Source organism: Camelus dromedarius, chromosome 31 (genome assembly GCF_036321535.1).
Source record: "Camelus dromedarius isolate mCamDro1 chromosome 31, mCamDro1.pat, whole genome shotgun sequence".
NCBI lineage: Eukaryota > Metazoa > Chordata > Mammalia > Artiodactyla > Camelidae > Camelus > Camelus dromedarius.
Genome location: NC_087466.1, coordinates 20,473,530 through 20,496,760, shown reverse-complemented (window position 1 = coordinate 20,496,760; position 23,231 = coordinate 20,473,530). Strand labels below are relative to the sequence as shown.

At 56.3% G+C, this 23,231-nt stretch overlaps 1 protein-coding gene across 24 annotated transcripts in view; it reads left to right on the top strand.

Annotated features, from left to right (window-relative positions):
- NCOR2 (nuclear receptor corepressor 2) overlaps positions 1-23,231 on the top strand; it is a 214,963-nt gene that overhangs the window by 66,993 nt on the left and 124,739 nt on the right. For all 24 annotated transcript variants that reach the window (XM_031442513.2, XM_031442507.2, XM_031442506.2 and 21 more), the window contains 5 exons: positions 1,205-1,422; positions 7,534-7,661; positions 11,218-11,395; positions 17,660-17,839; positions 21,232-21,345. In XM_031442513.2, the coding sequence (XP_031298373.1) occupies positions 1,318-1,422; positions 7,534-7,661; positions 11,218-11,395; positions 17,660-17,839; positions 21,232-21,345 (705 nt within the window). In that variant the 5' untranslated portion in view covers positions 1,205-1,317. The remainder of the gene's footprint in view (positions 1-1,204; positions 1,423-7,533; positions 7,662-11,217; positions 11,396-17,659; positions 17,840-21,231; positions 21,346-23,231) is intronic.

Sequence of the window (23,231 nt, the reverse complement as noted above, 5' to 3'; positions counted from 1 at the left end):
GCTTGCATGAGTTCGGGGCCTGATGGACACATTTTCTGAGTGGCCGGGTGTGGAGGAGGCCCTGGCGTGCCAGTCTCTCAGTCTGGGCCTGGGCGGGGGAGCCGGTTGTACCCCGAGCAGGCTACGAGGAGCAGTAGCCCGCAGAGGAGGGAGAGAAGGGTCCTGGGGAGGGTGGGGGCCGCCAGAGATTTCTAAAGGCCCCGTGCGCCCAGGGGCTCTTGCTCTCTGACCTGAGTTCTTTCTTCTCTCTGGATCTCAGTTTCCCCATCTGTAAAGCCGGTGGACTGTTTCTTGAGCTCCTTTGACTGTGGACACGTGCGTGCTGTGTCCCCGGTGGAAGGCGTCCTTTGCCTGCTCCGCCCCACCCGCTGACCCAGAGCCACTCGGCTGGCTCTGGTCCAGGTCCTCGGCTGTTTCACCAGTGTGGCCGGTTTCCCGATCCCCTTGCTCTCAGCTCACGTCCGGGCCAGTGTCACCTTTGTCCTGCTCACACGTCACTGTGTCACCCTCCTCAGAGGGTCACTGGGAGGCCCAGGCAGGCCCGGCTTTGCCTGGGGTCACTGACCTGTGTCCTGCCCAGACTGACCCTGTTCACCACCGCCTCGCGGGACAGGCCCTGCAGCTGCCTGCCCGAGCTGCCAGGTGCTTTTGGAGCACTTTGCCCTGGTGACTCACACTGGCAGAGGCCTTGGGGTGCAGTTGGGTGGGCACAGGTGGGGTGGGGCCCATCAGGAGGTGGCTGGAGCAGTGTCTGCAGAGTTGGGGTTCCATGGAGTGAAGTTGGGGCCAAGGGGGCTTGGAATCCATTGAGGGGGGGCCTGGGCAATGTCTGCAGAGTTAGGGTTCTGTAGGGTGAGACTGAGTGGGCCGAGGGGGCTTGGAAGCCCCCTCGTGGCTGGTGGGGGCAGCAGCCGCAGAGTTGGGGTTCCCTGCACGAGTGGGGGCCGTGGCAGTGTGGGGGAGGGGCACAGCTCTGCCTGATGTGGCCTGTGCAGCGGCTGCTGGCCGGGTCTGTGGCTCAGAGGGGATGCGGACACCCCATGGCATCTCCCTCTGCTGTCAGTGGCAGGGAGTGTGCTAGGGCCTGGAGGAGGGTCCCGGAGAACCCCCGTGCTCTCGTGCTTCCTCATGGGGGCCGTGGCAGGGTCCCCCGAGGAGCAGCCACCCCGGGGTTCATCTGGCTTCTCTTTTGGTCTCCTCACAGGTGCCTGTGACAAGGTGGCCCACGAGCAGATGACGAAGACTGGCTTTTAATCTTTGGAGACCATCGAGAGGGAGCTCATAGGGGCCCAAGAGTCCCCCCGGACGCCCGCCACCATGTCGGGGTCCACACAGCCAGTGGCACAGACGTGGAGGGCCGCCGAGCCCCGCTACCCGCCCCACAGCATCCCTTACCCCGTGCAGATCGCCCGACCGCACACAGTAAGTAAGGGGCATGAACACACTAAGGGCCTGGGGTCACCTTTGGGGCCTTCTGCCACCAAGTCCCCTCCGTCTTCTTTTTTCTCTTTGGAATTGGGGCAGGTGTGGCTCTGATGGGGTCCAGCCAGGGCTCACTGTGTTCCCTGAGGGGAGATGGGGCGCCTTGGCAGAGACCACTGGCGTCGGCGGCCTTTCCAGGCCTTGGGGCATCTGGTAAAATCTCTTGGCTCCCATTTTAAAGCTGGAAAAGTGAAGACCAGGGCCGAGCTGAGCTGGGAGCTTGGCTTCTGAGTCGGCTGCGGGATTTGGATGCAAACGCGGAGTTCCTCCTGTATACGCTTTCCTCTCAGCCCAGCCCTGCTCCAGGTTGGGGTGGCTTCCCGGGGGCCATTGCATGCAGTCCCTCCCCTCCCCAGGCCTCGGCTGGTCACTGCAGCCACGCGCAGGGCTCTGAGATGATGAAGCCGAGGCCGTGTCGTTCCCTGAGTCCTTGATACGGGGTCCTGGGGGCTGGTTCTGCTCACGGGGGAGTTACCCCCTCGCCTCCTAGAGGGGCCCTTATTTACTGACCTCACATTTAGCTGCATGTGGCCGTGAGGATGGGCCTTGGTTCTGTTCTCTTGGCATTCATTGGGCACCTACTGTATACCACACCCTCAGGGGCTTGCCAGAGGACACTCAGGGTCTGGGGCCTCTCCCATTTGAGCTCCTGGATGCTCGGCAAGGGGGCATGAGGGTTTGCAGCTGCAGCTGGGGCGGAAGCTGGCTGTGCTGGCCCACGTGTATAGGCACGCGCCTGAACTGCTTGGCTGGCGTGGTCCCTTCTCCTGAGATGCGGAGAGGAAATGGTGTGGGAGGTCATTTCCATCCGTGAGCGAGATGTTTTTTGCATATGAACCCACTAGCCCAGCCTGGGGGTGTCCCAAACAATGACCTCTTGAGGATTTGGGCTCCCTGGATGCTTTTGAGAGCCAGCTGTGATGAACGGACACATTCTAGAGCTTCACTCTGAGAACTTCCCCCTGGATGGAGGCATCGAATTCTCACAGACAACCCAGTGAAAGATCACCTTGCATTATTATCCCATTTTGCAGATGAGGAGACTGAGGCCGGAGGTTAAATAACAGGCTTCAGGTTAAATTACGGTGACAAGATAATGATTCAGCTTGAGGGCTCTGAGGCCCCATGAAACAGATGCTTCTTTTTATTGGTCACCTACTGTGTGCCCAGAGCCAAGGTCATTTATTATTTGTCATCACCTTTATCATGATCCCAGTAACAGAAATAAGCATTTTCATCTACCAAGTGCTTTGTTTATGCCTTTTATGTATACAGCTACACCTGCTTCTCTCATCATCAAAGTGAGGGCACCCTTACACTCTGCATTTTGTAGACGGGGAACATTTTGCAGGTGAGGAAACAGGACAAGTTGCTTAGCCATTCTGAGCCTCAGTTTTTCATCCATAAGATGGGGTAATGAGAGCATCTGTCTTCTAGATTCTCCTGGGGATTGAGCGTGAGGATCTGTGGAAAGTCCTTACACACACACACATTCAGCCAGGTGTGTCCAGCCGTTCTTACTCTCACTGTGACCACAGCTGCCTGGCGGGGCCGCCTCCCCTGGGGGCTCCTGGCGGATGTCTCTGGTTGCTCTTGTTTCACATGCCCTCCTGCCGGGTTCTCCTGGCCCTTCCCTGTGGGCCCAGCCTCGGTTAGTCCTCGAGCCCCTGTGGCCCCTGCCATCCTGCCGTCCTGCCTGTCCTTCGCCCCGCTGGGCCCTTTCCCAGTCATCTGGGGTCACTGCCTGATCCCAGACACCTCCTGCTCTTTTCCCGCTGGGCTGGGCTGTCAGTGACAGAGGATGTGGCTGGACAGGACCCGGTGGTCACCACTTCCTTCGGGGAGGAGGCTGAGGCCAGGGATGAGCCGGGGCCCCGGGAGCTGCAAGGTGGGGTGCCCTTGTCCTGTGTGGTGGCAGCAGTGGGGCCCCACTTCCTGACCACCCTGCCTCGTGCTGTGGCAGCCCGGCTGGGGGCCGCTGCTCGTTACTGGAAAGGCAGGAGCAAGAATTCTGGGCATCCTGGCGGGTCTTTCGCTCCTGGGCATGTGTCCAGGGCTGGAGCCACTTTCCCTTGGCTGGCGGGAGGTGAACACCGGGGCCGTGATCTGGAGGTCACCTCCCGCAGCCCTGCGCCCCTTACCTCCATCCTGCCAGCCCACTGTATAGGCAGAGTTTGTGACATTCCCTCCTTTTCTGAGTCTTTGGAAGACAGGGGATGGAGGGAAGGGGAAATCGAGGCACAGAAAGACAAATGTCTTGTCCAAGGTGTCCCAGCTCCTTGGACAATAGTTGAGGCAGGTGTGCTGGGACGTGGGGGCAGGGCCTGGACCCAGTGACCTCTGATCTTCTCAGGACTCAACTCACTCCCACACATGGTCCCGACAGGCCTGTGTCTGAGGTGGTACCTCCTGGCCCTGGGCCCAGGGCTGCTTTGATGGCGAGTCCCCCTCGGAGCCGAGAAGAGCCTTCGGATGTGGCTTTGAATTCCTGTTTCTCCCAACTTGCTGAGTGACGTTGGGCTGCTCACTTAACCCTGTGGGGCAGCCTGTTTTCCCATCTGCAGTACGGGCGTCATGGGTCTGAGCATCAGTGGCGGATGTTAACGAGGCGCCTGGGGTGGTGTCTGCACATGGCAGTCATCTCTTTCCTCCTGGCAGGTGGTGGAAGACTGAGGAGGGTCTGGAATCTGAGCGGGGCTGGGGGAGCCGCCTCCTCTGGTCGCCTGGGCTTTGGCCTGGGTCATCTCCAGGCCACCTGGTGTGTTATGCCTGGCGCAGGTGGAGAGCTTAATTCTGGGTGTGCCTGTAGACCCTGGAAAGCCCCGCTTCCCCGACCCAGCCTCCGGCGCACTCCGAGCCTCTCTCCCTGGTGCCATGCGCAGGCTCATTCAGTCCCGCCTGCTCCACCTGCAAATCTACCTGTGCCCTGTTCTCTCCACCTCTCTGGACTTGGCTTCCTCCCCGACAGTATGAGGACCTCGCATCTTTCCCTGAGGGTCCTAGGGGACTCCTGGCACTGAGGACCTCCCAGGATTGAGGGTCCCAATGCCCAGTGCCCCCTCCCCTCCTTGCCTCCATTCTGACTTTCTATGGCCTGGCTCTTCTTGCCTCGGTCCCCTGAGACTCCCTGAGCGTTCTTGAGTCCCTGTAAGCCTTGTGCTGAATGAATGTGTTAAAGACAAAAGACTCAGGGTCTGAATCCCAGCACAGGCCTTTGTACTGTGTGGCCTTAGGCAGGTTACTTAACCTCTCTGTGCCTTTGTGTTGGAAGGGCGTTTAAGAGCATAGGCTCTGGAGCCAGACTGCTCCTCAGGCATGTCCTGGCTGTGAAACTTAGGACGAGTGGCTTTGCCGCCCCGTGCCTCAGTTTCCCCATCAGGTGAGCAAGGGTAGTGATGACTGTGAGGTTCAAGTCAGCGGACACGCTCAGAGGCCTCCGCCCGGCGGCGGGCAGAGTTAGCACGCACTGATGCAGGGCCATGATGATGACTTTGAGGATGCCGTCATGACGACAGCGCGCCCGTTAGCATCCTTTCCCGAGTGGCCCCCAGGGTACACTGTGGGCTTTTCCTCTAGAAGCTGGACTGGCAAACCTTCCCTGTAAATTTTTCAGGCTTGGGGGGTCTTGTGCTCTCTGTCACAACTGCTCGGTGTGCTGCCGTCCGTTCTGGAGAGCGGCTCAGCCAGCACACACGGGAATGGCCGTGGCCACGTGCCCGTGATGCCTGACGAAACAGGCCGAGCCTGGCTTTGGCCTTGGGCCTCATTTGCTGACTCCTGCCCTAGATCAGGACTTACCAGACTCCCTGCGGGAAGGACCAGTCTGTTTCATTTCCAATTTGTCCTAAACTGATACGCGGTCCTTCTGCACATGACCCAGTTCGCGGGGTGGGGACGGGTGTAGGCGAGGCCAGCAGGACGCGTGCAGGCCGTGCGCTTGGATGCTGCAGTCATGTCGTCAAGCTCTAAAGCAGTCTGAATTCTCTTGTCTTCCATGCTCCCCCCGCCGGGCCCCCGGTCATGGGCCCAGGAGCCTGCCTGGGCCACATGGGGACACGTACACGTGTTGGGGCAGCAGGCAGGGTTGGCTTGTTTTGTTAACACGTGGAGGGTTCTCACATTCTGAGACGTGGCTGGAGGCTTCCAGCCTGTGTGCCTGGCGTCATCAGGCTCCTGCGACCACAGTGAGCCCCACCTTGGCTCAGTTTCTCTTCTGGAGTCTCCCCAGTTCTTGCCTTGCTGTAGAGCCCCAGGTGCCCTGAAGGGTGGAGATCAGTGTGGATGCTGCAGAAATGGCCCCCGAGATGTTCCTTGGAGGGACTGAGCTGTGAGCTCATTCTGCTTGGCTCCCAGACTGGGAAACTGAGGCCAGAGAGTTTGTGGTTCATGCAGTGGCCACCCCACGCCCCTGCCTCGGGGCCCCCGGGGGCCATGTGCCTTTTCCCACCTTGGTGGGCAGTGGTAGGCGCCGTCCTGCTGAGGCCCTCTCCCGAGGGACTGGACTGCCTCTCCGCCGCTTTGTTCATTTTGCTTTTGTGGGAGCGAGAATGTTCCTCCTGGCAGACTGCAGAGATTGCCGGTTTGTTCTCACACCTCTGCGTGAGTGCACACCAGATCGGTGCCTGGCAGCCTCGCTGGCATGATCCCAGAGGCCTCCACTCCCTCCCTCCAGCCCTTTCTTCTTCCTTCGTGAGCACCTGGTGCCTTGTGTGAGATGTCTTGGCGTCTGGGGGAGGGGGAGGGAGGCTGAGCCCTTCTCAGCCTTCTGGAAACTTCCCTCAGTCTTGGAGAGTTCAGGGGAATTGGTGGTCGTTGGCACAGCGACCTCCTCCCATCTGGGTCAGGCACCCATCTCAGTGAGGCTCAGAGGGTTTGAGTGATGAACAAGATACCTCTAGCCTGAGGCCTTGCAGCTTTTGCTTTCACATCGGGCTGCCCAGGAATGCCCTTCCCTCAACAATTCCAGCCTCTGAGCTTGACAGGATCCCTGTTGATTCTAGTTCCTCATCCTCTCTAGCCTCCAGCCTCCCAGCCTCTCACATGCGTTTTTTTGGGGAAGGGTCTGAAACATACATTCCCCACACACCTTCCCGGTATCATCTAATTCTCTTTGCAGAAATAACTGCTTAAAAAAAGAAGGAAGCCAGACAGCAAAAGGACGTCTCGATTTTTTTGGAAAATTGGGAGAATTAAGCAGGGTGCCCAGAAGAAAATCAATCACCCGCCATCCCCCTCTTTCCCAAGCCTTGCTTGTGTCAGACATCACTAACTGATTGTCGCCCTCGGTAAAACTGTGTCCCCTGCAGACAGAACCAGTCGACTTGGATTGGTACACGTGGGAGGTCTGTCGTGCTTTCACCTTTGAACTCTCCTTGCTTTCTTGCTTTCTTTGTTTCTTTCTTTTTTTTTTTTTTAACATTTTAATGTGCCTCAAATCAGAACATAGTTGCTAATCGGGGTACTTGTTAGTGTTTCTGCAGACGACATGGGTCATGGATCGCATTTTACTGAAGAAGGTTTTGCCTGAAGATTGTTCTTCCGACTGTGATCTGTGCTTATGTGTGCAACGCTTATATGTGTGACGCTTGTGTGTGCTACACACCCTGTGGGTTTCCCTTCACAAGATGAGGGGCTTCCACATGGGCGGTTTGTTTGGGAACACAGTCTCTGAGCCTCGCAGACCGTTGGTGTTGGCTGCATTGCCAGCCATGCCCTGGTGTGGGTGTCCTTGTCAGTTGTGCCCGTGGCACACACGCAGGTTGTGCCTTTTTCCAGTTGTCTCTGTTGACACGCAGGCTCGGTCATCTCATCTGGAAAGAGGGCAAAACCTAGAGGCTTTGGCAGGACCAGTCACCCTTTCGCTGAACTTCTTATGGGCGATTGGCCCCAGAAATCCCCCCGGGTCAGACCGAGTCTGAGGGCCGGGCGAGGTTGTGGGTGGGCTCCCGGGTGTGGGGGCAGCACTAGTCAGGGGGCGCTGGCCCTGCCTCCCTGGGTGGGCCGCACTGCAGCAGTGTGCACGCTCACTGGCCTCTCTGTCCTTTGCTGCAGGACGTCGGGCTGCTCGAGTACCAGCATCACCCTCGTGACTACACCTCACACCTGTCGCCGGGCTCCATCATCCAGCCCCAGCGGAGGAGGCCCTCCCTGCTGTCCGAATTTCAGCCTGGGAATGAAAGGTGAGGAGGGGCTTGTGGGCCTCCTTGCTCAGAGCTGCTGAGCCATTTCTCAGATGGGCAAGCGCTCGCAGGGAGCTCACCGGGTTGTTGTTAACTGAAGGGGTGGCAGTCTGTGCTCTTATCTTGGTCCGGCTGTGATGGTGTCAATGGCAGGGGTGGGCAGGGAAGAGCCGCGTGGCCCCTGGACTTTCTGCCGTGAGCCTTCAGTGGTCCAGACAAGAGGGGGTGAGGGGTGTGTGTGGCCCAGACAAGAGGGGGTGAGGGGTGACCACCAAGACGTGGGGGAGCAGGGCTGGGCTGTTGGTGTGTAGGGACGTATCCATACCTGGGTGCCTGTGGGGAGCCCCTTTCCTCCTCTCTCTTTTTTTTTTTTTAAATGGAGGTACTGGGGATTGAGCCCAGGATCTCGTGCATGCTAAGCATGTGCTCTACCACTGAGGTCTTCCTTCTCCCTTCCACCCCTCCCCCTTTTCTCCCCTTTTCTCTGAGTCCTCCTCTGTCTCTCAGCTGGCAGACAAGGCCCTCTGGGCCAGCCTGGTCTTCCTTAAATCCAGGTGGGAGGGAACAAGTCAGTGCGGCAGGTGGGGACCCAGTGAGGGGAAGGCCGAGGCCAGAGCAGGGCCCCAGGCTGCCTGAGGTAGTAACAGCACTGATTGCTAAGTGTCCTGAGCTTCTAACACACGATGGCCCATTATCGGCTGTGGCTGCCCAGCGGGTACCCAGACAAACAGGCCCTGCCCTAGGGGAGCCCACGGTCTAGCAGCAGAGATGGAACAAATACACAAGGTGACTCCAGAACGAGGCAGAGGTGACCTGTTAACCTACAGGGCAGGCGAGGGCTGCTGTTTGGCTGGAGTGGCCAGGAGAGATGTTTGGCCACTAAGTAGCCAGCCATTCAGAGAGCTGGGTGAAGACATTCCAGGTGGCGGGAACAGCACGTGCAAAGGCCCGGAGGTGGGAATGCGCTGGGAGTGTTCCAGAAAGGCAGGGAGGCCAGGTGGTCGGGCAAGCAGGTGGACTGTGGGCCAGGTGAACTTCATGAGAACTATGGGAGGGTTTTTAGCTTTGCATGGCCAGGGTATAACTTCTACCCTAAGATCCTGTGGGCTGTGTGCAATGATTCTGGGGGTGAGGGGCAGCTGCTGAGGCTGGGTTGGCCCAGAGGCCCCATCTCATCATCTCCTCTGTCACCTTGCTCAGGCTGCGAGGCTGAGGAGGGCCCAGATGGGACTTGAGTTCCAGAGACCAGGCCTGCGCCCTTTGCGTTGCCACAGCCCCCTGGAGGCACTCCGGGGAGGCCACTGCCTAGGGCCCCGGCTGCAGTCTCTCGGGAGTGGATGGACTCGCGTGGGCGGAAGCAGTGGAGGTGGGGCAGGAGGCCAAGTGGGTGTGCTCCTGACGGCTGCTCCTGGGGCCGCTGCGGCAAAGGACCACACAGCTGGTGGCTGAAGACATCAGAACTGTGTTCTCTCACGGTTCTAGGGGACAGAAATCTGAAGTCAAGGTGTCAGACATAGAAAACAAACTGTGGTTACCAGGGTGGGGAAAGGGGCAGGGAGGGATAAATTGGGAGTTCGGAATTTGCAGATACTAACTACTAGATGTAAAATAGGTAAACAGCAGGCTCCCACTGTACAGCGCAGGGGACTGTCTGCAATACCTCGTAATAGCCTGTAATGGAAAAGAATGCGAAGAGGAATATATATGTATGTATGTAGGACTGTATCACTGTGCTGTGCACCAGAAATTAACACAACATTGTAAATCGACTTTACTTCAATAAAAACAAACCAACCAACCAAACAAACAGCCCTTTCTAGCCATGCCAGTGTGAGCTGGTACCATTACACAATTGATGATGTCACAGTACTTTTCTCTTTCTAAACTTATCAATAAATGAAATTGCCTTCTTTCTTTAAAAAACAAAAAAGATGTCGGTAGGGGGCTGCAACCCCTCAGAAGGCTCTGGGAGAGGACCTGTTCTTTGCCCCTTCCAGCTTCTGGGGGCTCCAAGGTGCTCCTTGGTTTGCAGCTGCGTCACCCCTGGCTCTGCCCCATCTCCAATGGCTATCCCCCATGTGTCTATGTCCTCTGCTCTTAGAAGGACACCTGGCATTGGGTTTAAGGCCCAGCTTAGTCCAGTATGACCTCATCTCAGATGATTCAATCTGCGGAGGCCCTACCTCCAAGTAAGGTCACAGTCTGAGGCTCCGAGTTGATGTGAATTCTGGGGGGGACACTGTTTAACTCACTCCTTTCTGATGTTTAAATGAAGAAACCACATGCTTCCTGCCAGGCCTCTTGTAATGGTGAAGCTGTTGGTTCTGTGATGGGCAGGAGGGGCATCTCATGACCTGGCTTTGGTGAGAGAAGGGCCCTCCGGAGAGGAGAGGACAGCTAACAGCCCCAGCATGTTGCAGTCAGTAGCGCTCACTGAGCCTCCGTGCACTGAGTGAGCATCTGCTGGGTGCCAGGCGCTGGAATACAGCAATGAACAAGACAGATGAATGTCCCTGCCCTCCTGGAGCGGACATTCTGGGATAGGGAAAGCAGCCAGCAAACCAACAAGGAAACGGTGAGGGCTTGGGAGAGAAAGAGAATGGGTGGTGAGCTGGGGTGCGTCTGATGGGCAGGAAGACCACAGTTAGGAGGGGATACCATGTGCACTGAAGACAGGAAGGAGAAGAGGTAGCATGGAAGGTGCTGGTGTTGTGAGTGTTCCAGACCAGCCAGTGCAAAGGCCCTGAGGCAGGAATGCAGGAGGCAAGGTGAACAAGGGTCAGACCAGGCAGGGCCTTAGGGTGGGAGTGGTAAGTTTGGATTCTAGTCTAAGTTTACTGGGAAAAGCATCAACTTGGAGAGCATTTCAGCAGAGGCCATACTTGGACTGGCTGGTAAGGGGTGGTAGCTGGAGGTGGAGGCTAGGAGTTCTAGCTCTGCTGTGTGTGCTCAGGCAAGGCTGTGTCCTCTCTGGGCCAGTTTCCTCCTCTGTAAACTGGAGAGGAGGGTAAAGGAGAGTTAGTCAGGAGTGGTTAGCCTGGACAGCTCCTTTCTCTGCATAAGGCTGCTGGGCTGAGTTGAGAAGGAGACTAAGGCCAAGTTGAGCGGCCAGAGTGCTGTGATAGGCTAGTGATATCTGCCCTGGACGAATGATGTGCAGATAGTGTGTGTGTTGTCGTCTGTGTTAGACCTACAGTGGTTTTCAACCTTGATTGTGCCCGTGCATCACACAGGCCAGCCCCTTGTTTCAGTGTGGACTCAGACCTGGTAGGTCTGGGGTGGGACTCAAGATTCTGCATTTGTAACCAGCTCCAGGCAGGGCTGACGCCGCTGCCTGGCCCATGGGCTGCGCTCAGTAGTGAGGGACCGGGGAAGCACCGGTGCATTCTCTTGCTGTGAACGGATCAGTGAATGCTGACTCGAAGAAGACAGATTTGTGTTTGAGTCCTGCCTGTGTGCCCCTGAACAGACGGGCACTCCTGTCGCAGGACGGAGGAAGGCCTGGCTCAGTGGGGAGGGTAGGAGACGTGATGCCACATACGCTCGCCTCCCGCAGGTCCCAGGAGCTTCACCTGCGACCCGAGCCCCACTCGTACCTGCCCGAGCTGGGCAAGTCGGAGATGGAGTTCCTTGAGAGCAAGCGCCCTCGCCTGGAGCTGCTGCCCGACCCCCTGCTGCGGCCCTCGCCCCTGCTGGCCGCTGGCCAGCCCGGAGGCTCCGAGGACCTGTCCAAGGTAAGCTCCTCTGAGGGTCTGGGTTCTGCTGTGACTAGGCAGGGAGCAATGGAGGGGATGGGTGTGCCTGGGGTAGGGGGTCGGCCAGGGTGAAGGCTGGGAGGAAGGACCAAGCACTGGGCATGCAGTGGCTGGGGGGCGAGGGGATGGTCCAGGGAGGAGGGTGGCTCTCTGTGCTGTTCCTTGGCTGGAGAGGGACAGCTCCACCCCGAGTGTGTCCAGCCTGTGGGGGACACCGTGCTCAGGGTGCCCGAGAGGGCTCTTTCATTTCACTCCTTTTTAAGCAGAAAGGTGAGCTGAGGTGGCGGGGCAGAATGTGCATAGGTTAAGCACCTGTGTTTTGCTGCTGCGAGAGGCTTTTCTGCTGTCAGTGAACCTCAGGACTGTTGAGCCTAGAAGCCCGTTTGTCTTTATTTAAATGGAGGAATCACAGCCAGGGGCCCAGATGCTTCTGTCCCCCAGGGTCACCCAGCTGCCTTGGAGGCTGTTATTCCACTGTCACTGCCTAGGGTGGGACAGGGCCTGGGGCCAGGTGACATGCTCGTCCGTGGCCGGCTGTGTGATGGATGTCTTTTCTGCGCGCGCTGAGCAGTGTCAGAGCTGAGCTCCTGTGTAACCACGAGGACGCATATTAGCTCATTAATGGCCTCCCAGCTGCTGGGTGAGGTCAGTGCTCATCGTCTGGCAACACCAGTGGGGGTGAGTGGGGACTGGGAGCCAGGCCAGGGGAGGGACGTGGCCCACTCAGGCCTGCTGGATCCTCCTCTCTGCCTGACACTGGATGTGGGACTGAATGGTGGGATTTCAGGCCAGGCTAGGCTCTTTATTGGGGGGCTGGCAGGAAAGGGGGTTCCCGGGGGCGGGGGTCATGACGATGAGGACAAGCTAACACCGAGTCCCTACTGTGTGCCGGCTCCTGCGCCAAGCGTGAATGTCCCTCCGTTGTGCCTTCCCAGCCTGACAAAGCCCAAGCTGTGATCCCCTTTTGCAGAGGGGGGCTCCAGGCTGGGAGAGCAGAAGCCATTCACCACGGTCACTTGGAAGTGGGGGAGCGGGCGCTGAAATGCAGGCAGCCCAGCCCAGCCGTGCGCACCAGGCCGCCCGGCCGTGGCCTCCCCTTGGTCTCCCTGAGTGGGCCGCGCACCCCCCTGCTCCCAGTACCTGCTGTCCCCTCGTCAGCATCCTCCTCCCCGCTTCCTCGGCTGCTCAGCCTCTTGGGAGGAGTGTTGCCATTCAAAAAGCTCTTTCCCGAAGTGGGTCTTGGGTGGCAGGGGAGTGGGGCACGTGTGCAGGGGGGTAAGGGCCACACCGGGGAGGCTTGCTGTGCCCCCGAGGGACCGGAGCCCCGAGTGGACCACGCCTCTGCTCATGTCCAGTTCTGCCCAGAGAATGGGCCGACGGGTGTCTCTGGCCAGCCCCTGTCAGGCCTCTGCTGCCTGCCCTGTGCTCTGCAGGCCCTTCTGAGGGTCTCCGTGCCCGATAGCGGCTCTGCGAGTCCTTCTGCTCGTCCCTCTCCTTGGGGGTCCCCGGGGAGCTCCCTCTTCTCTGTGGCTCTTTCTTAGTGTGTCTGTTTCTCTGTGTCTCTTTCTGTCCCTGTGTCTCTGTCTCTCTCTGCCTGTGTGTGTATGTCTGTCTGTCTGTCTCTGTTTCTCTCTCTGTGTTTGTCTTTCTGTCTCTCTCTTCTCTTCCTGGACCCCACGGATGTGGGGGAGTGATGGGCCCAGTGGGGGAGTGATGGGCCCAGTGTTGGGGCCTGGCTGGACCAACTACTGTAATTGCTCCAGGCTGTTAAGAGCATTTGGAAAGTTTGAGCACATTTTGGGCAAGGGAAGGAGCCAGGGGAGAAACACAACTCTGAAGGAGTTCAGATGTTTTTTGCGTCTACTGTGTGGAATTCAGCTGGATGCATGAGACAGGAATTCGATGGGATTTTTTTTACAGCACCCTCCTCCCCCTGGTCCTGGCTGTGTTCCCTTTTCATATAAAAATGTTCTGTTTTATAATGCTTCCCTGCTCTTGAGCCTCTGGAGTCCTGTGGCGTCAGAGACTTCCTTTGGAATTCACCAAACTTTGTTCTGGGGACTTTAGAATCATCACAAACAGCATTTCTGAAAGTCTCTTTGTCTTTTGGGGCCCTCCTGTTGGCTGAAAGGGACAGAAGATTTGTGTCAAATTGGTTTAGGCAGGAGTCCTGGATCATATAACTGAAATCGGGTTGGTTGGCTTCAGGCACAGCTTGATCCAGGTGACATGATGTCATCCGGTCCCGGTCTCTGTTCATTTCTTGGCTCTGCTGTCTTTTTTTTAATATATATTTTATTTATTATTATTGTATAATTTAATTATTTTATTTTGGCAGGGGGAAGGTAATTAGGTTTATTTATTTTTGGAGGAGGTACTGGGGATTGAACCCAGGCCCTCATGCATGCTAAGCATGCACTCTACCATTTGAGCTATACCCTCCCCCCTTGGCTCTGCTGTCTAGCACGTGATCTTGGTATGTTAACAAGAAGGCAGTTTGAGATGACAGGCCTTCCTATTTCCACATTCAAGGGCAACAAAAAAGAGCTTTTCCCTCCATCTCCACATTTTCAGACCAAAGCTGTTTTTCTCCACGCTTTGAACGAGGCCCTTGCCTGTCCTGAAACCCATCATTATGACTGGAGGAGTGGACTGTGGGTACACGAGGCTGGCCCTGCCTTTTTCTGGGGCTGAGATAGGGGGAGCCCCAAGGGGTCCTCTCCAGCCCCCGAGGCTTCATGTCTGTAATTTTACATAATGAGTTCAACACAATCTGTGTTGGCCTGAATTTTTACACCAAGGGCGTCCAGTGGGGAAAATGGTGCCAACTGTTCCCTAGCGACTGGTGAGGGTATCGGATTGTTGTTTTCCTCCTGCGGGTTTGGGCTGAAATGAAGGCCAGCAGCCGTCGGGAGAACCATCTGGAGGTCCGATAGCCAGGCTCCCTCGGTTCCATTCCTGGAAAACTCAGCACTGCAGAAAACACTCTTCGCCCTCCGGGTGCGCATCTTCTATTCAGATTGAGGTGAAATCCACATAACGTGGAATTAACCACATTGATGTGAGCAGTTCAGCAGCATGTAATACATTCACAGGGTTGTGCACCACCTCTGTCTGGTTCCAGAACACTCTCATCACCCGAAAGAACAACCCGGTTACCCATCAGCAATCACTCGCATTCCCTCCTCCCCAGCCCGTGGCAACCGCCAGTCTGCTTTCTGTCTCCGGATTCGCCTGTTCTGGACAGTTTGTATAAATGGGGTCATAATTCTCTCACTCAGCGTAATATCCTTGAGGGTCATCTGAGCTGTACCCCGTGTCTGTACATCGCTTCTTTCTATGGCTGATCATACGCCATTGAATGGAGAGACCACATTTTATTTGTTCGTCAGTTGACGGACCCGCCTGTGCAGTTCTGCTGAGAATAAAAGCTAAATCTGAACCTTAAGGTAGAAGCCATGGAAGTAAACGTCTTTTACACATCAAGACTGTAAGAAGAATTTCCCAGCAACTTTCCCTACAGTTCCTAGCAGTTGCTTCATCTAACTCTTGCCCTGCCCCTGACAGAAACCTTCTCTTGGCTTATGTCATTTTGAGAATTATTCCCAGGGTGGATAAACTGTTTCAGGGTGTCCTGACCCTGAAAGCCTTCTGTCCACAATCCTCGTTCATGCTCTGTTCCCCTTCCTTCTTCGATCTGACGGAAGAGCAGAGAGGACAGGAGAGAGGGTTCCTGCAGCAGACAATAGGACTGGGCTCCGGGAACCATGTCGCCAGAACCTTTTGTCTCCAGGACGCTGAGAAATAATTGAGGCTGTTGGAGGAGACCAGCGAAGTGCCGTGGACACAGAGGGATGGGGCTGGGTCTCTATAGAGGGCTGGGGCAGGGGGCGTGCAGGGTGGGTCTGACTTCAGTCGGGCACCCTTGGCAGGGGGCTGGTGCGAAGGCCTGCAGGTACTGGAGTGTGTGAGCTGCTTATGGTTTGGTGGGGTCAGGTGCCTGCAGCCCCTGTTTCCATCAGCTTAGCCGTCCTGTTGGGGAGCAGTTAAGGCCTCACACCCACTGACACACGCGCGTCTATACATTCCTTCTGAGCATTTTTCTAGGGGATTTTTCTTCTGTGCAGTTTTGCCTCTGATTTCAGGGGGTCCTGGATCCTGGAAGGGATCTTGTTCTTGCTTTTCTGCCCAGCCACATGGTTGAGGGATGAAAGAATGTGTAGGAGCTGTAGGAGCCCCTGCGATTTGGTTGTGTGCTCTGCCTACTTCTGGAGAGTTCTATGGAGGCCTGGCCTCTCCCATCCTGTGCCCTCCAAGCCAAGGCTCCATTGCTTTGTGGCTGGTGACCTCGGGCATGTCACTAAACCTCACCAGGCCTTAGTTCCCTCACCTGGAAAGTGAGGAAGACTGTATTTCCACTTCTAAGTTGAGCTGTGACAGTTACATGAGTTAAGACTTGTGAATTGCTCAGAGCAGAGGTTGGCAAACTCAGCAAGCTCCAAACCTGGCCCTCAACTTGGGTTTGTCAATAAAGTTTTATTGGCACCCAGCTATGCCCGTTCCTTTGAGCCCTGTCTGTGGCTGTTTTCCCACTGTAGTAGTGGGTGAGTGGTTGGCTCAGAGACCGTCTGGCCTTCAAAGACTGAAGTTTTTCCCACCTGGCTCTCTACAGAAAGTGTGCCAACCGCTGGCTTAGAGCCGTGCTTGGCCAGTGCCTCCCATCCTCTCGGTGGGGATGAGGCAGCAGCCCCCTAGGAGAGCTGCAGCAGGGTCAGGGGCGGGGTGCCTGGTTCAGTTTCCTGGGTGTCTCTGAGGAGTGTGGAGGGCCACGTCAGGGCCATGTCAGGGCTGTTGAAGGACATGAGGCCTTTTCTGCCTTTGTCCCAAGGCTTCTGGGTGTGTTGAGGGCCTGGGAGTCTGGACACCAGCTCTCCCTGTATCTCAGATGGAAACGATGAGGCCAGGGGGACCCCCAGACCTTTGGGGCCTGGGGGCTTTGGTGGGGTCTGCATGTATAGGACGGAAAGCCCGGGGCCAGAGGGGTGGGGGTGGAGGTCATGACTGCACAGCCTCTGCTGGCCTCGAGATGGGGAGGGGGTGGCGCTTGGCAGCCCTGGGGCTGCAGTTGTCCCAAGGAATAATGTGTCCTCTGTCCTCGGGCTGCAGCTGCCGTGGGGGTGGGGAGGCAGCGGCCTGGAGCTCCTCCTGGGGCCTCCTCTGCCAGCAGCTGGCGGGTTGGCCTTGAGGATGGCACAGGGCGGGGGCCGGGTTTGGGATAGGACAGTCCCAGCCAGTGCCTGAGGCACGCTTACACTATGCCAGGCTCGGAGCGGAGCGCTTTGCCAATATTAACTCGTGCAACCTCAGAACAGCCGGGAGGTGGCAACTGTCCCATTGTGCAGATGAGGACACAGAGGCAGGAAGCTGTGGCCTGATCTGCTTGCGGTCACCAGGCTGGGAGGCGGCACAGTGGGTGGGGATTTGAACCCTGGGCTGCACAGGTGACCGCTCCGGGGGCAGGCCTGGGTTTTTTATTTTTTAACCTCTCAGCGTGCTCCCAGAACAGCTTGGATACTCAGTAAACTTGGGGGTAGAATGACGGAGTCCACGAATAACCCAGTGAAGGATTCCCTTGCTTGTGTAACACACGTTTGAAAACAACGTTGTTACACAAAGAGTAACACTCCGTGCAGGAAAAGCAGAAACACACTGGAAAATAAAAAGAAGAAGGTGCAAATACCTCCCTTTCCCGAGTGACCGGATAGTTATCTTTCACATCCGGGTTTGCACCGTGTGTGATACTTTGTAACTCGCCGGTTCTGAGTAATAGGCCTCGGGTGTGTGGAGGCTGTGGGTCTTGGTGCCTGTTCTCTGGGAGTGTGGGCCTGGGGGAGGGCACAACAGGGTAAGTGGGTTAAGAGACAGGTGCGTTATGGGAAGAGGGAGGAGGGAGGGCTTCCTGACTTGAGGGGAGGCTGGGAAGACTCCTATAGGAGGATATAAAGGATCTGAACTCTGGAGGCGGCTGGGAAAGGGACACCTGGCTGGAGGACCAGTGAGGGATAAGTCAAGGAGGTGGGGTCAGTAAGCAACCCTGTGTCTGGGACCTGGGGGCTCTGGCATGGCAGGTGCCTGGCGTGCCGGTACCTGAAGTCATGGCTAGAAACTTGCAGTGTACTGGGGGCACTGCTGGCTGGGGGTGCCCCCTGTGCCGATCCCATGCCTGTTTTTCCTCCACCACAGGACCGCAGCCTGACAGGCAAGCTGGAGCCGGTGTCTCCTCCCAGCCCCCCCCACGCTGACCCTGAACTGGAGCTGGTACCTCCCCGGCTGTCCAAGGAGGAGCTGATCCAGAACATGGACCGGGTGGACCGCGAGATCACCATGGTGGAGCAGCAGATCTCCAAGCTGAAGAAGAAGCAGGTGCGGGTGGGTGGGGTCAGGGCAGCTCTGAGCTCCTGATCCAGCAGCAGCTGTGACTGTGAATACTGGTAGTAATAGTAGTTGTGAATGTGTGCTAAGCACTGCCTGTGTGCTGGCTTGTTTTTATGCCCTTTACATTTATTGGACAAGAGAGTTGTTTTGTGTGGTGCTGTCCCATGGAGCCTTCTGCAGTGATGAGAATGTCCAAAGTGGTAGCCACCACCCATATGTGACTCTTGAGCACGTGGAAGGTGCCTAGTGTAGCTGAGGAACTGAATTTTTAATTTAGCTTAACTTTGAATTAAATGAAATTTATGGTTGAATAGCTGCATGTGGCTACTGTACTGGATGGCACGGGAACGATGGGTGCGAGGTCAATGTTTACAGCCAAGCTGTCCAGCGATGTGGGGTGGGCAGTTATTTCTCTGTGCCTTACTTTCCTCATCCATAATGTGGGGGGAAATATCACAGGACTCTGACCCTGACTCTCTGAGCTCTGCTTTGGAACATTCACCTCTCTGAGCCTCGGTTTGCTTGTCTGTAAAATGGGTACAGACATGACACCACCTCATAGGTTATGAGGAGTGAACAGGGTTGGGAGGTAAAGATAAATCCACATGGTGATTGTCGAGACCAAAGGAAAGTTACATAAAGATTAATAATTGTATAATTTTATTTTAAAATAAGTGGGGTCCTCCAGGCCATCCTCTACCCTTGGGGGTCAGCAAATCCAGCCAGATCTGGCCTAATGCCTGTTTTTGTAAATAAAGTTTTATTGGCACACGGCCACATCCATGTGTTTACACATTGTCTGTGGCTGCTTTCTTGCTTATGATGGCAGAGTTAGGTGGTCACAGCAGAGACTGGCAGGAAGGCCTGAAACAGTTACCCTCCGGGCCTTCACAAGAAAAGTTTGCTGCCCCTGCTCTGTCTTGTTGCCCCATTTGAAGGTGTCACCTTTACAATGAAGATGTTTCCTGCTTTGTGACATTGTGGTCTCATGATTACAGTGTAGAAGCAGGCTTCCTGTCTCCCGGTTCCCTGCTGTACTCCTAGCAGTGCAGGCACATAGTAGGTGCTCCTTAAAAACTGTTGCTCGTGTCAGTGTGACTCGTCTAGACCGGGGAGAGGGGTGAGGGGAGGAAGGGTCACATGCAGTCCCCTCCAGGTAAGGGTGTGTGGGCTCCACGTAGAATCACGGGCCCGCCCTATCCCCCGTGGTCAGTGGAGGGACCGCTAGTGAGAGACACTTCCTGGAAGTCAGTTCAGGGCTGTGTGAGCAGGTTTGGAAAGATGTGCAGGGGGAGGAGGGCATTGATTCCAAGAGGCCTCGGGGCTGTCGCTCATCTTGGGGGACCTGGGGATGATGGTCCGGCAGCTGGGCTGGTCAGGGAGGCTCGGCCAGCTGTCCCAGATGTGGGGGCAGCAGGTAGGTTTCCAGGAAGGTGGATCAGCATGTGGGGAGGCCGGGCCTCTGTTGGAGTCAGGCAGGCACTGCCAAAACCAGCGGAGTGCTGGACCTTTAGTCCCCCCGGGGGCCTGGCTTTGGGACGAGGCTGAAGCTACAGGTCATGTGCACACATTTGTGACTGTGGCCAGAAGCCAAGTGGCCTAGGGCCACCCTCCACAGTCAAATTTTTTTTTTTTAAATTCCACTTTGGCATTTTTTTTTAAACTAAGATTCACAAAACACAAAATGACTCATTTTAGAGTGAACAGTTCAGCAGCATTTAGTACATTCACAGTGTTGGGCAGCCGCCTCTCCTGTCCAGTTCTAAAACATCCTCATGCTTCCGAAGGGAGACCCCGTTCAACGTTAGCAGTCGCTCATGCCCTCCCTCCCCAAGCAGCCACTCGTCTGCTTTTTGTCCTTGTGGATTTGTCTGGACACTTCCTATACATGGCATCATACAATATGTGGTCTTTTGTGTCCAGGAGCTTTCATTTCCCATCATGTTTTCAAGAGTCACCCACATGGCAGCCTGTGTCAGAACTTCCATTGCTTTTATTGCCAAACAGCGTCCCGCCGTACGGATGAGCGGCCACATTTGTACACCCGTCCTTCAGCTGATGGACGCTTGCTTGTCTCCACCTCTTGACTGTCATGAGTGGTGCTGCTGCGAACGTCTGAGTTCATGTTTTCCTTTGAGCATCCATTTTCAGTTCTTTGGGTCTGGACCTGAGAATGGAATTGCTGTGTCCTGTAGTAACTCCGTTTAACTTTTGGTGCCTCTGGGGGATGGGAGGCACCTTCTAATGGGAGAAAATCTCCTTTCTGTCCTCTTTTTCTGGCTACACACTCCTTCCATTTTTTGGCTTAGTTTGTTTTGCACTTTCTGGAGGGATTTCTGTTTTGCCGGGTGCTGGCTGCCCTTCTGAAAGCCACCGCCAGGGGTCACTGTGGGACTGAGGCAGCTGGGCTCAACCAGCCAGGCCTTTGTGCCTGCAGAAGCCAGAACTGGATTTTCTGGCTCTTTCTGCCTTGTCCTCCTCTTGGCCACCTTTTTGAGTTCATGATGGTTTGCTCCATGGTCATGGGCAGGATGTGTGAGCCTTATGAGCAAAGAACAGTGTTCTCATCTCGCTCAAAATGCCCTGTCAGATTGTACACCTGGGTATTGGCTTCCTGTGTGACCTGGGGCTAGGGTCTTAAGCTCTCTGATCTTTGCTTTCCCTTTTTGGTATCAAGCAGACGGCAGCATGAAGGGGGCCTTTATGGTGTTTGGAGGAGGAGGGTCATGGTGATGACGATGTTGACGGGAAGCTGCCTACCGGGTGCTGTGTGCTCAGCGTGCGTCAGCTCGTACAGTCCTCTTGTCCACTCCCTAGGACAGAAACTTTAAGTACCCCCATTCTCCAGATGAGGAAAGTGAGGCTCGGGAGTTCAGCAACTTCCTAAGGGCACATAGCAAGTAAGTAGTAGGAACAGGGGTCCAGTCCGGGCAGTTTGGCTCCAGTTTGCACAGCCTCTCCTGACCACGATGTCCTCACGGTGGTAATAAAAGGTAATAACGGCTGGCCTTGAGCGAGCCCCCAGTCTGCACGATACATGGAATAACTCATCAGGGAGGCACAGCGATGAGCCCCATTTCACGGATGAGGAGACTGGGGCACGCGTGGCTAAGCCGCTGGCTTACGCTCACTTAGCTGAAGAGTCACCAAGGCTGAACTTGAACCTGGGAAGGTTGGCTGCAGAGCCTGGAGGTGGCCCTGGCTGGGCCCTTCCCTGTGGGCTCGGAGTCCCTGCGGGTGACTCAGAGGAAATGGTTAGCAGCCTGACTTCCTGTGCGGGGCCACCAGCCCGGCTGCACCCCTTTGCCGCCGCGGGAGGGGGGCTGCCTCTCCTTCCGCCTGCCGGCGTGCTCACCACTGCGCTCTGCCTGCTCCCACAGCAACAGCTGGAGGAGGAGGCCGCCAAGCCGCCCGAGCCGGAGAAGCCCGTGTCGCCACCGCCCATCGAGTCGAAGCATCGCAGCCTGGTGCAGATCATCTACGACGAGAACCGGGTACGCCCCACCCTGCCCCGCGGAGCCCCCACCCCACCGCTCCTGCGCCCCCGGTGCTGCCTGCCAGCTGGGATGCGGGTGTCCCCACGACAGGTCTGGCTCTCCCCCTGGGCCTCAGCGTTCCTGGCACCTCCGTGAACCCTCCCCCACCCAAGGCCTGGGTTTGTGAGTGGGAGGGGAAGGGGGTGGCCAGAGAAGACCCATCTTGGTGTGGCTGTGGTTCATTCTGCTGAGACACACGGACTGGTGCGGACTGTGGCTGGCCTGTGGGATGCAAATGAAAATGCAGGCATTAGGTCATAGGAGAGCCCCAGGGGCCAGTCCACCAGTAAGGGAGTGGGTAATTACTTAGGTTCTCACAGAAGAAATTCTTGTAAGCCCGGAGACGATCGTAATGTTATTATTAACAATAACAGCAAACATTCGTTGAACAGCTCCTCCCTTTCAGGGGATGGGCCAGGTTTTTTACATAGCAGTCCTAAAAGGGTAAGTACAGTGATTGTTTCCATTTAACACAGAGAGAACCTGAGGCCCAGAGAGGTTAAGTGACTTGTCCAAAGTCACACAGCTGGGAAGTGGTGAACCTGGGATTTGAACCTTTAGGGCATCAAATTCTAGGGCCAGATTTGTCAGCACTGGTCTCGCTTACTTTTAGCAGGCACCGTTGGTGTGGTCGAGCACAGGTCTGTAGCAGACTGTGGGGGCCCCGAGGGATTTGTGGAAGGCAGCTGCTGGGTGTCTGGAGGGAGCTCAGTCTTGGGGGAGGGGCTTAGGGTACCCAGTGTCTCCCAGAGGCTGAACCCCAAGGCTTGACCTGCCCTGAACTGGAATCTGGTATCCAGTGACATCTCCCTGCCTTGGCTCCTATGGTCCCCCTCCTGCCCTCAACTCCTGGCTGTTCTTCCCAACTGTCCCTGCTGTGGGATTTGCCCCTGGCTGCTGGGTCCATGCTCAGAGTCCAGGCAGGGGCTGGGAGTACCTGGTGTCTGGGGTCCTGGCTGGCTGCTCTAGAGCCTGGGAACACGCGGTTGGTGCCTATGCCTGTAGCTCCAGGCAAGGAACTACGGTATCAACTGGTCTGGCTATGCCTCTGCCTCTTGCGGCTGCAGTAGATGCAGGATGAGACTGAGTCTTCCAGGGGCCTGGGAGCTGTGTGCGGGGCCTTGCGGGGCTGGCCACTCCCCCATCCCAAGTAACACTAATGACCAGCGCAACGAGAGGAGAGCTGAGGGGCCACGTGTGCTCCAGCCAAGTGTCCTGGGCTCCGATCCCACCTCTGCCACTTACTGGCTCTGTGACCTTGGGCAGATTCCTTAAGCCTCCCATGCTCCTCGCCAGCAAAATGATGGTAATTGCAGCACTTGCCTTATACCGTGGTGTGGGGGTTAAATGAGTTCATTATGTAGCACCCTTAGAACAAAGCCTGGCACCAGGCAGGTGCCAGCTGGTGCTGTTTATTGTTGTCCTCATTGTTCTTTTCTTCTTGTTACTGTTCATGTTTTGCATGATTTCACTGAATCCTCTGCAGACCTGTGTAAGACACGTACTGTTCCTCTCTCCATTTTACTCAAAGAAGCCAAGGCTCAGAGGGGGGAGGTGACCCACCTGGGATTGCACAGCAAGTGAGCCTTGAGGCTGGGAATCGGAGCCAGGGTCGAGTTGGCTCCAGGAGCCTGTGGTGGAGGGGACAAAGGCAGAGCTCCCAGGTCTGTCACCTCAGGCAGCCCCATTGTCCACCCTCCCTGATCCTTGTGGGAGGGAGAGGAGGCACGGTTCTCTCTAGCAGCTGTGGAGGCAAGTTGATGGCTGTGCCCAGGATGTCACCACAGTGCCCTTAGCCCTTGTTGGGGCTCAGCCTGTTGGGAGCTGGCAGACTCTAGCAGGCT